Raw genomic sequence first — 13,307 nt, forward strand, 5'->3', positions numbered from 1 at the left:
TTGGGAGCTACCACTAAAGCACAACTCACCCGTCAATGGATCCTAAGCTGAGCAGGGTACGATTCAGCAATGCCCCCTTCCCCACTCGTGCGGGGCGCCCTGCTTTGGGGTACCCCACCTCTATGGTAAATATATTTACTGCTAGGGAATAGACAGCTATATAGCCACACTGCCCCCCCTGCGATTATAGTGATGGTCACATAATATCAGGGAATTGCTATTCATGCGCGTTCCTGGATACAACCGCACAGTGACACAACGTTACCATTCGCAGCGCACACTGTACAAACAATAGTGTGTATTATGTATCCGTCCCAGCGTGTCCATGTGTGCACTGCCTCCAAGTCCCTCCCTTACTCTACATAGAGGGAGAACCTGTGTGGGTCTGTGGGCTGCCCGGGTAGAAGGGACAACTCCGGAGCACCGTACAGCAGCACTGACTGGAGCGGTATTATTTATTATACTGGAGGAGCCTGGGCAGCCTATGGGCACACAATCTCCACCCTGCACCCTCCTTGGAACTTCTGTCACAATGAAATCCGCAATCTTGTTTCTTATCCTGCAAGTAAGTTGTTTGCAAATATATTCACCCCCCTGTGACACATGTGCGGGCACGTTATCAACTTACAGTACACCGTCATCCTGGGGATCGCTGCTGTGCTTCCAGCGCAGGCTCCCCCGAGGAGATGCTATTTAGATCATGAGTTGTAGTTATGTGTCACCCCTTAAATTTAAAGGGGTGGCGTGGGGGGGTACTGGAAGAGAAAGGGTTAAATACTGATACCCTGCTATTCACTTGTATATGGCGCTGCGCAGGACAGATGATCAGATTTTAAGATGTGATTTTTTTATTTTTTTTATATATTTATTTCACTTATTCTATATCATTATTATATATTAGAGGCAAATGTAGCAGAGCCGAGTTTGTAGTCACCATTATGGTATTTTTACGTAGAACTTCAAGTAAATCAGTTTTGTTATATGTCAGTCAAGCAAACATGACGGCGCTTCAAAGCTTCAAAAGACAAATTCATCTCTGCTACATCAGTAGCTAAATTCTCAGTAAGGCCTCCTGCACACAAACGCATTTTCTTTCCGTGTCCGCTCCGTTTTTTTTGCGGAACGTATACGGAATTCTTCATTTCAATGGGTCCGCCCAAAAAAAAAGTTACTCCGTGTGCATTCCGTTTCTGTATGTCCGTATTTCCGTGCCGCAAAAAAAATATAGAATATGTCCTGTTATTGTCCGCATTACGGACAAGGATAGGACTGTTCTATTAGGGGCCGGCTGTTCCGTTCCGCAAAATACGGAATGCACACGGACGTCATTCGTGTTTTTTGCTGATCCGTTTTTTGCAATACATACGGTCGTGTGCATGAGCCCTAATGCTGAAGGCTGTCAAGTTGGTTTTAAACATCAGATATTAACGACCAGGTGGACCGATGTAGCAGAGCTGAACTGGTCTTTTTCGCCTGACGCCGATATGGGGCACATTTATTAACACTGGCGCACTGCTGTCAGAATGAACTTAGCGTGCACGGTATACGCCAAGTATACGCCATATTGAACAAACGCCAGTCTGTTCACCCAACACTTTTCCCTTATTGGGGGGGGAAGACTTAGTAAATTGCCCCATTTTCTGACACAAATGCAAATTACCAGTTTTCATTTGAATTAATGTAGCAGTGCTGAGTTGGTTACTTAGCACCATCATGATAGTAATATTACATAGGACTGCAAGTAAATCGGTTTTGTTATATCTCTGCCAAGTGAGTTATTATACTGCAAACATGCTGGCGCTCCAAAAGACAAATTCAGCTCTGCTAAATCGGAAGCTAAATTCTCAGTAATATTACATGCTGTCAAGTTGGTTTTCAATATCAAACATACACAACCAGATGGACTGATGTAGCAGAGCTGAACTGGTCTTTTCACCCTATGCCTACATGGAGCACATTTATTAACATTGGTGTACTGCTGGGAGGAATAACGTAGCGTGCGCGGTATATGCCAAGCATACGCCACGTTGAATAAACGCCAAGTTGTAACTGGTGCTGTTTCACCCACACTTTCCCCTGACCCATTTTTTGACACAAATGCAACCTGCAGTTTTTCATTTGAATTAATGTTATAGAGCCGAATCTGGCATTTAATACAATGTAGCTTGATACAGTTCTCATTATTTCTCTTCCTTCAGACAGCTTTGCACAGATCAGTGACAATTTCAACTCTGCTACATCTGTATGTGATGCATTCAATACTGCTACATCTGTATGTGATGCATTCAGCCCTACTATATCTGTATGTGATGCATTGAGCACTGCTACATCTGTATGTGATGCATTGAGAACTGCTACATCTGTATGTGATGCATTGAGCACTGCTACATCTGTATGTGATGCATTGAGCACTGCTACATCTGTATGTGATGCATTGAGCACTGCTACATCTGTATGTGATGCATTGAGCACTGCTACATCTGTATGTGATGCATTGAGCACTGCTACATCTGTATGTGATGCATTGAGAACTGCTACATCTGTATGTGATGCATTGAGAACTGCTACATCTGTATGTGATGCATTGAGCACTGCTACATCTGTATGTGATGCATTGAGCACTGCTACATCTGTATGTGATGCATTGAGCACTGCTACATCTGTATGTGATGCATTGAGCACTGCTACATCTGTATGTGATGCATTGAGCACTGCTACATCTGTATGTGATGCATTGAGCACTGCTACATCTGTATATGGTCTTCTCCAGTTATTCGGCTTCTGTACATTATTTTATTGTCTATTTCTTTTTTGTTTGTGAAAATAGTCTGGTTTTGTTTTGTTTGTTTTTTTCTTTATAAAATACAATTTTTTTAAAAATTCTCGCCGCGTCTCTGGTTGTTTTTTTTTTTTGTTGTTGTTGTTTTGTATTTAAGTAGACGTCGTTTTATTCCCATAAAATGAAAGTTATGCAAACTCATCAAGAACAAATAAACCAAAGCGGCTGCTGATTTATAGCTCTGTGTACAAGGGATAATTGCTGGGGGGCCATATGTAGCAGTGCTGAATTTATCAATTGAATGCAGATGTAGCAGTGCTAAGCATGTGAGGTGTACCCAAGGTGAACTTGTCAGATGGAGCAGAGGTGAGCTTGTCAGATCTACATGAGAAACGTTTGTTAGTGAAGTTGAGCTGACTTTGTACTGTGTTTGTTAGAAGTAATAGAGACAAGTTTGTCCAATGTAGGAAAGCTGACACAGAAGAGCTGAGTTTGCCGGGTATAATGGGCTGAGTATGTCAGATATTGCTGACTCCGTCTGTCAGCTGTAGATAGGATGAGATTGTTAGATGGAGCAGTAGTTGAGTTTGTTGGGTGTATCACAGCTGTGTTTGTCAGGAGTAGCAGGGTTGATGTTGTCAGGAGTAGCAGGGTTGACGTTGTCAGGAGTAGCAGGGTTATCGTTGTCAGGAGTAGCGGGGTTGACGTTGTCAGGAGTAGCGGGGTTGACGTTGTCAGGAGTAGCAGGGCTGACGTTGTCAGGAGTAGCAGGGTTGACGTTGTCAGGAGTAGCAGGGTTGACGTTGTCAGGAGTAGCAGGGTTGACGTTGTCAGGAGTAGCAGGGTTGACGTTGTCAGGAGTAGCAGGGTTGACGTTGTCAGGAGTAGCAGGGTTGACGTTGTCAGGAGTAGCAGGGTTGACGTTGTCAGGAGTAGCAGGGCTGACGTTGTCAGGAGTAGCAGAGCTGACGTTGTCAGGAGTAGCAGGGTTGACGTTGTCAGGAGTAGCAGGGCTGACGTTGTCAGGAGTAGCAGGGCTGACGTTGTCAGGAGTAGCAGGGCTGACGTTGTCAGGAGTAGCAGGGCTGACGTTGTCAGGAGTAGCAGGGTTGACGTTGTCAGGAGTAGCAGGGTTGGCTTTTTCATATGTAGAAGTTTATTTTTAGTCTCTCTGATGTAACGGCACTGAGTTTGTCAGATGTTGAAAGCATAGTTTATCTGATCTAGCAGAGTTATGGCTCATGCACACGACCGTATGTATTTTCCGGTTCGCAGAATATACAGATGACGTCCATGTGCGTTCCGTATTTTGCGTAACGGAACAGTCGGCCCCTAATAGAACAGTAATATCCATGTCCGTGACGTGGACAATAATAAGACGTGTTCTATATTTTTGCAGAATGTAAATACGGAAATGGAATGCATACAGAATAACTTCCTTTTTTTTTTTGCGGACCCATTGAAATGAATAGTTCTGCATTAAAAAAAACGGAACAGACACAAAAAGAAAATACGTTTGTGTGCATGAGTCCTTAAGATTGTCAGATATGGAAAAGTTGCATTTGTCAGGTGCAGTTAATTGAGTTTTCAAATATGTCAGCGCACAGCAGATTTGAGTTTGTCAGATGTAGCAACGCAGAATTTGCCTTACATAACAGAGCCCAGTTTGCCAGTTGTAGCTGGGACGGATTTGTCAGCCGGGTCTCTTATTTTTTAAGATGAAGCAGTTTTCGAGCCGAGTTGTCAGCAGACACTTAAATTGCTGTATACAGAAAAGTGGATTTCATCAGATATAGCAGAGTTGTGTGTGCGGGTTTGTGAAATGTAGTTTAACTTTTCAAATATGTGCGAAGCAGATTTGAATTCGCCAGATATGACCGGCCTGAAGTAAGGCTACATTCACACGACCGTATGTATTTTACGGTCCAAAAAATACAGATCTGAAAAAAATACGGATGACGTCCGTGTTGCGTCTGTTTATTGGCGGAACCTTTGTAACAATGCCTGTCCCTGTCCTCAAAACGTTCAAGAACAGGACATGCCCTATATTTTTTTTATGTGGCTACGGAATGGACATACAGATGCATTGAAATGAATGGGTCCTCATCCAGTCCGCAAAAAACGGAACGGACACGGAAACAAAATACGTTCATGTGAACGCGGCCTGAAAGTGCTGAAATTGTTGGATGCACTTAGAGCTGAGTTTGTCAGATGTTGCAGGGCTGAATTTGTTAGGGCTCATGCACACGAGAATAATGGCTCAGTGACCGCGAATAGCAATACACGGTCGCGTTCAGTCCTCCTTTTGCGGAATACGGATCCATTGACTTGAATGGGCCCGCGATACGCAACATACGGCCAAAGATGGAATGTTTCCTATTGCGGTGCGGAGGCACGGAGCAGAACGGCCGCGGGACGGCTTCGTAGTGCTTCCGATCTGTGCCTCCGCACTGCAATAAGATAGGTGAGGTTCTGTCTTCGCTCGTATCTTGTGGATCCGCAACACGGAGCGCACACGGCCAGCGCCCGTATATTGGGAACCGCCCATTTACAGTGGCGCTGAGCCAGGCCGGTCGGGTGCAGGAGCCATTACTTGGCCCCAGGGTGTTAGCTATAGGACTGCGACATTTAGGCTCAGACTACACGGCGACGTGATCTTACGACTGTCAATTGTGTCGCAGTGTGACACGCGACAGTCACATGTATATATGTAGCAGAGTTGAATGTGTCAATCGGCACACCTGTTTATTTAGCATCCCACAGTATTGACTGCAGGGGAACCCAATACAACTATCAAAGCCTTATGACACATACAGCTCTGCTACATCCGTATATGAGTTCTTCTCCTGAAATCCTTAGGCCGCTCTCTTAGGTTGGGAGCTGCCGGGCCGGGTGATCAGCTGGATGACAACCTCTGTGGCAGCAGTAATGGGGCTCATACTGGTTGTCACCCAGCTTTCCCAGGAGCAGACCCTGAAGGATCCAGTTTCGCCTGTTAATTCCGGGCGGACAGAGTTCTCATTAATCTTATTAATCTGCACTAATGAGATTAAAGTGAAGGAAAAGAACATTTAAAGGGCGAGGAACCCGGATAAATAATAATCCCCAGTATAAGGGCTCATTCACACAAACGCAGCCCGTATGTGGAACCAGTCACTTCAATGGGGCTGCAAAAAACGGAAATGACTCCATTTGTTCGCATGTCCGTTCCGCAAAAAAGGATAGGACTGTTCTGTTAGGGGCCGACGTTCCGTTCCACAAAATGCGGAATGAAGATGGCTGGTATAGGTGTTTTGCGGATCTGCGATTTGCGGACCGCAAAACACTTACGGCCCTGCGCATGAGCCCTTAGTAATGCTGGGGGAAGATTGGGGGGCAGGGCTGTGGGGGTCTTCCTATTCATCACTATTGCCCCCCCCCCCCAAATCTGTGCCTGACGCCATCAGCGCTTACATAAGAGGCGATAAGAACGCCTACACATCATGTACACCCCGGGGTCCGGGGTCCCCATTCTCATGATGAGTGGGGATCTCAGTGGTCAGACCCTCACCGATCTGATGGTTATCCCTTAGGCCTCATGCACACAAATGTTTTTTTTTCCCTGTTTCTGTTTCATTTTTTGCGTTCCGTATACGGACTGTATATGGAACCATTCATTTCAATGGATCCACAAAAAAGTTTCCGTATTTCCGTTCTGTTTAAAGATAGAACGTGTCCTATTATTGTGTGCACAACAGACAAGGATAGGACTGTTCTATTAGGGGCCCGGCTGTTCCGTTCCTTAAAAAACGGAAAGCACATGGACGTCATCTGCATTTTTTGCTGAACCGTTTTTTGTGGACCGCAAAATACTGAAAAAGCCATACGGTCGTGTACAAGAGGCCTTATCCTGAGGATACGACCGGAATATACATTTTTACGTTCCTTATGGTAACAGCCATATAGTATAGTAAACACGGGTAATACAGTAAATGTAGTAAGACATAACGGTGCTGTATAAGGGGTCGCTACGGTATGGTAACGGAGACGTAAAATGGGGCATAGAGCAAAATGTGGGATGATAACGTAATAAAGGCAAAATACGGTAGATATGTAGTATGATAAAAATTTGCAAATATGACGTAGAATATGGTGATATATAAAACGGTAAATATTATAACCGAGATATATCATAAGGCAACATGTACTGTAATATGGTAAATATATGGGTAACTATGGCAACTGATACATATAATGGCTAATATTGTAATGTCATATTAAACATTTGGTAAGGCATATAATATGGTAAGATACAGTATATATAGTAACTGGGACGAAAAAGGGAACATATAGTAAAAAGTAATGTGGTGGATATGAGAACTAAGACCTGTAATATGGTAAATGTAGGAAGGTGTAATATAGCGGATACGGCACTTGACACAAATATTGCAAATATGGCTACATGTGTAATACGGTGAATCGGCAGGGATGGGGAAGGTGACATACGATATGGTTTGACCTGTAAAATGGCACCTGACATAGTTACGATATACAGTAGGGTAACTGAGGCCTGTAATGCGGCACATGAGATAATTATAGGACATATACAATGTGGTAAATCTGGTGAGTGCCGCACTGCGACGGTACAAGAAGCTGATGGAAGAACCGGCGCCGCTCTCTTTCCCATCGCATTTACCGGATCTTTCCGTCCCAATGACTTTAATTTATTAACCTATAAACATTCTTATATAATTGCATTAGTTTTATCACCACGTGTTCACACGTCTTTAACATGCATCGTTCCGTATATTACTGCCATATAGTAAACTGAGTATTCATGGTTCTAAGCAGTGATTTATAAAACTATTTGGAGCCCAAGAGCAAAGCACAGTGTGGGAGCCCATTTATACGGTGCCCAAATAATGCTACCATGTAGTGCCTAAATAATACCGCCACACAGACTAACACTGTACAGTGCCCAATAATACCGCCATACAGTACACATACAATAACAATGTACAATGCCCAGAATCATACCACCATACACTACATGCACACTAACACTTTGCTGTGCCCAAAAATACTAGTACACAATGTTCAAGTAAAATTACCATATATAGCACCAAAAAAAATATTACTGTCCTTAAATACTAAACCTATGCAGTGCCGAGAGAATGCCACCATAGTGCCCAAATATTTAATTAAGGCCTAGTTCACACTAACGTATGTGATCCGTGGCCGTATTGCGGGCTGCAATACACGGCCACAGTTCCGTGTGCATTCCGCATCATGGATGCAGACCCATTCACTTCAATGGGTCCGCAAATCCGGAATTGCGGAACGGCCGCACGGAATGGGACCCCTCGGAAGCACTACAGAGTGCTTCCATGGGGTTACGTCCTGTACTTCCTTTCCGCAAAAAGATAGAACAGGTCCTATCTTTTTGCGGAACGGGCGGATCGCGGACCAATTAAAGTGAATGGGTCCGCGATCCGATGCAGCTGACCCACGGCCGGTGATCGTGCATTGCGGCCTGCAGCAGGGGCACGGGTCACACACGTTCGTGTGAACTCGGCCTAATACTGTATTTAATGGTGCCCAAAGGTACCACAATACCATTCACATATAATATCCGCTTACAGTACATTGTCATCTATGTTGTTACATCTTCCTAAACTAAAGATGTAACTAATAATAATAATAAAATGCCACAATACCGTGCTCAAATAATACTATGATACAGCGCTAAAAATACTAACATGGAGTGCACAAATAGTACTATGATACAGTACCAAAAATACTACTATAGAGTGCACAAACACTGAAAGTGTTGCCTAAACGAAACTGCCTTGAGGTGCCCAAATAATGCTACCACATAGTGCACAACTGATACAATTAGTGTTGATCGCAAATTTATCGCGAATATTGGCACTTTGAGAATTTGCGAAAATCTTCTAGAATATAGTGCTATATCTTCATAATCGCAAATATTCTAGATTTTTTTTTTTTCTTCATCAGTGCCCATGATCCCTCACTGATTCTAGCTTGTGGGCCAATGAGAAGGCTGCAATATATTTGACCTTTAGGAGTAGTGTTGATCGCAAATTTTTATCGCAAATTTTCCGATTACCGATTTTCGCTATCAAGAAAAAAATGACTGGAGATCACGAATTCTCGAATTTGCAAATATATGATGAATATTCGTGAAATATCACGAATTTGAATATTGCCCCTGCCGCTCATCACTGATAACAATATACATAGTACAATGTCAGGTATCACAGTCCTGATCAAAAGTTTAAGACCACTTGAAAAATGGCAAACAATCCTATTTAGCATGGCTGGTTCTTAACAAGGTTCCAAGTAGAGCTTCAACATGCAACAAGAAGAAATGGGAGTGAGACAAAACATTTTTTGAGCATTCAATTTAATGAAAACAACGAATAAACTGAAACAGGCTGTTTTTCAGCTGATCAGAAGTTTAGGACCACACCTCCAAAAAAAAAAACTAAACCCCCCCCAAAACAGAAATCCAACTTCCAAACATGACCTCAGTAATGAGTAGCTCCGCCGTTATTGTTTCGGCATGCTTGATGCAAGCGTTTCCATGAGGTGAGGGGGAACATTTCTCCAAGTGGTGAAGACGGCCGCATGAAGGCCATCTACTGTCTGGAACTGTTGTCCATTTTTGTAAACTTCCCTTGCCATCCATCCCCAAAGGTTCTCAATTGGATTTAGATCAGGGGAACACGCAGGATGGGCCAAAAGAGTGATGTTATTCTCCTGGAAGAAGTCCCTTGTCCTGCGGGCATTGTGTACTGTAGCGTTGTCCTGTTCAAAAACCCAGTCGTTACCACACAGACGAGGGCCCTCGGTCATGAGGAATGCTCTCTGCAACATCTGGACATAGCCAGCGGCCGTTTGACGCCCCTGCACTTCCTAAAGCTCCATTGTTCCACTGAAGGAAAAAGCACCCCAGACCATTATGGCGCCCCCTCCACTGTGGCGCGTAGAAAACATCTCAGGTGGGGTCTGCTTGTCATGCCAGTAACGCTGGAAACCATCAGGACCATCAAGGTTACATTTTTTCTCATCAGAGAATAAAACTTTCTTCCACCTTTGAATGTCCCATGTTTGGTGCTCCAAACGAGCAGTTCTGTGGCGTTCAAGGAGACGAGGTCTTTGAAGACGTTTTTTGTTTTTGAAGCCCTTCAGTCTCAGATGCCGTCTGATGGTTATGGGGCTGCAGTCAGCACCAGTAAGGGCCTTAATTTGGGTCGAGGATCGTCCAGTGTCTTGACGGACAGCCAATTGGATCCTCCGGCTCAGTGCTGAGGACATTTTTTGGGTCTTCCACTTGACTTTTTTGTTCCATAACCCTCAGGATCATTTAACAAATTCCAAATGAACGTCTTACTGCGTCCCACCTCAGCAGCGATGGCGCGCTGTGAGAGACCCTGCTTATGCAGTTCAACAACCCGACCACGTTCAAAAAGGGAGAGTTTTTTTGCCTTTGCCATCACAACGTGTGACTACCTGACAGACAATGACAATGAATCCACATCTTTGCACAGATTTGGTCTTTTAAAAGGCGTGTGGTCCTAAACTATGGATCAGCTGAAAAACAGCCAGTTTCAGTTTGTTTGTTGTTTTCATAAAATTGAATGCTCAAAACATGTTTTGTCTCCCTCCCATTTCTTCTTGTTGCATGTTGAAGCTCTACTTGGAACTTTGTTAAGATACAGCCATGCTAAATAGGATTTTTTTTGCCATTTTTCAAGTGGTCTTAAACTTTTGATCAGGACTGTATCTACAGTGAGACGCGTATCATAAGAACAGCCGGGAGTCCAGACTGATACATTGTAACCAGGACAGGAGAGACATTTGTATTGATAAGCTAGACAGGATACGATTGTAGCAAACCCTCAGCTGTCAGATGTATTTCCATTCACTGACAGGGGTTTCCAAGCTTTGTGTAGATACTATACCAAAGGAAAGTCAATTTAAGTTATATTTGTGTCTCAGGGGGCTGTGTGACGGTATGGGCGCCCCCAGAAAGGATTACAATCCCCTGATGTTGAGGATCTATAGACAGGAATGGAATCTGTGCCGCCACCTCTGTGATGGGAAGGAACCTGCCTTTTAAGGATCAAGTGTCAGATACTTCTATATAGATATTTACTACAACCCCCTGCACTGATCCCAGTATACATATGTCAGAGATATGTATACGGTAGGTACTTAGCTATAGCACAATGCCTGTGTGATCAGCATCATAGTATGGAAAGGAAAACCCAAGGAAATGTCCCCCTTTGATCTCATCCCGGGGATGTCCTGTGACCCCCACCTACGTAATCCTACAAGGGCAGACAGCCCAAGGGCCACTGACGGACTTGGGGCCAGTTAATAGGGTAAAGGTAGCAGCACTCAGTACATATATGAATACAGGGCAGCATGTTATTGTGCAAAATATTGAAAATACTGCCATACAAAGCCCAAATAATACTACCATAGAGTAGGCAAATAATACTACCACACAGGACCAGAAATACTTTACAGTACACTAAGGCCTCTTTCACACGGGCGAGTATTCCGCGCGGATGCGATGCATGAGTTGAACGCATTGCGCCTGCACTGAATCCCGACCCATTCATTTCTATGGGGCTGTGCACATGAGCGGTGATTTTCACGCATCACTTGTGCGTTGCGTGAAAATCGCAGCATGCTCTATATTCTGCATTCTTCACGCAACACAGGTCCCATGCGGTGCGATTTTCACGCACGGTTGCTAGGAGGCGATCGGGATGGGGACCCAATCTTTATTATTTTTCCTTATAACATGGTTATAAGGGAAAATAATAGCATTCTGAATACAGAATCCATAGTACAATAGTAACAATATGATAATTAATAATATTAATAATTTAAACAAATTTACTTAATTTAACAGCAATAAAGGTGTCAAATTCTCAAACTCAATGGCGGAGATTTACTAAGGGCCCACTGACAGTGAAATTAGTTGTTTTTGGCGGTGTGGGTGTCTGTGCCGAAACTCCTCAGGCTGCTGCATGGTGTTTGCCGCCCATTGCTTTCGGTAGTAGGCAGCGCTGCCGTTGGTGGACCAGCGGATTAAAGCCCTGATCGCACCAAGAAGAGACATGTCCCCTCATGGCGTGGTGTGGGGGCAGTCGCCGCTTGGAGCCATGGCGGCTTTGTCAACATGTTTGGTTCCATTCAACAGAGATAAGTTATGAGCGGGTCCGCATTCTCTAAAGCGAACTATGGAGGTTTCTGCCTTGGCATATCACAACGCCAAAATCATGTAAACAGACCCTAAGAGAGGCGTTTCCTGCGCCATTCTTAGTCAAAAGTGCATTGCCAAATTTACGTAGACACACATGCTCGAAGCTACTAGCTTCCAGCGTCAATTTTTGTAAGGGCTCATGCACATGAACGTATTGTCTTTGCGTGTCCGTTTTTTTTGTGGACTGTATGCGGAACCATTCATTTCAATGGGTCTACAAAAAAACGGAAGTTACTCTGTGTGCATTCCGTTTCCGTATGTCTGTTCCGCAAAAGAGTAGAACATGTCCTATTATTGTCGGCAATACAGACAGGACAGGTCGGTTCTATTAGAGGTCGGCCGTTCTGTTCCGCATAATGTGGAATGCACACAGCCGGTATCCGTGTTTTGCGGATCCGCAATTTGCAAACTGCAAAACATCCAACGGTCGTGTTCATGATCCCAGAAATATTACAGATGAAGTATGATGGCGGACAGTCACAGCACAATGCACAAACATACATGTGGCAGCATTCACACATATATGGATATCCTGCACTTAAGGCTACTTTCACATTAGCGTTTGTACTGGATCCGGCAGGGTTCAGCAAAAACGCTTCCGTTACTGATAATACAACCACATGCATCCATTCAGAACGGATCCGGTTGTATTATCTTTGACATAGCCAAGACGGACCCGTCATAAACTCCATTGAAAGTCAATGGGGAACGGATCAGTTTTCTATTGTGTCAGAGAAAACGGATCCGTTCCCATTGACTTGCATTGAGGGTCATGCTGGATCCGTCTTGCTCCGCATCTCAGGATGAAACGCGAAATACAACATGTTGCGGTTTGCTCTCCGGTCTGGGAACACAACTAAGCGGAACGGAATCCATTCTGTTCAGTTTAGTTTTGTCCCCATTGACAACTGAAGCCTTTTTTTCCGGTATTGAGCCCCTATGACGGATCTCAATACCGTAAAACTAAAACGCTAGTGTGAAAGTAGCCTAAGTCAGTCAGAAACAAGACACGTGCAGCGCACACCAATCACTCACTGGACACATGTGGGACACAAGACACTAATACGTGGCTCACATGCCACTGATACATAGAACATATATAGCACACACCAGTCACACATAGGAAACACGCAATACACACACCAAGACATTTATGCCCTACTAAGTGTAGCACAACTAAAGGACCTAAAGGGATTAAAGGGATCCTCTCACTTCAGTAATTGGCATTTATCATGTAGAGAAAGT

The 13,307-nt window shown here is 44.1% G+C and overlaps 1 protein-coding gene across 1 annotated transcript in view; it reads left to right on the forward strand.

Moving 5' to 3' along the window:
• The first annotated feature begins 471 nt into the window (after nt 1–471).
• Nucleotides 472–13,307, forward strand: part of LOC122938614 (corticotropin-releasing factor receptor 2) — a 314,421-nt gene continuing 301,585 nt past the window's right edge. The window contains exon 1 of the mRNA XM_044294257.1: nt 472–565. Within this exon, the coding sequence (XP_044150192.1) occupies nt 485–565 (81 nt within the window). The 5' untranslated portion in view covers nt 472–484. The remainder of the gene's footprint in view (nt 566–13,307) is intronic.

Source organism: Bufo gargarizans, chromosome 5 (genome assembly GCF_014858855.1).
Source record: "Bufo gargarizans isolate SCDJY-AF-19 chromosome 5, ASM1485885v1, whole genome shotgun sequence".
Taxonomy (NCBI): domain Eukaryota; kingdom Metazoa; phylum Chordata; class Amphibia; order Anura; family Bufonidae; genus Bufo; species Bufo gargarizans.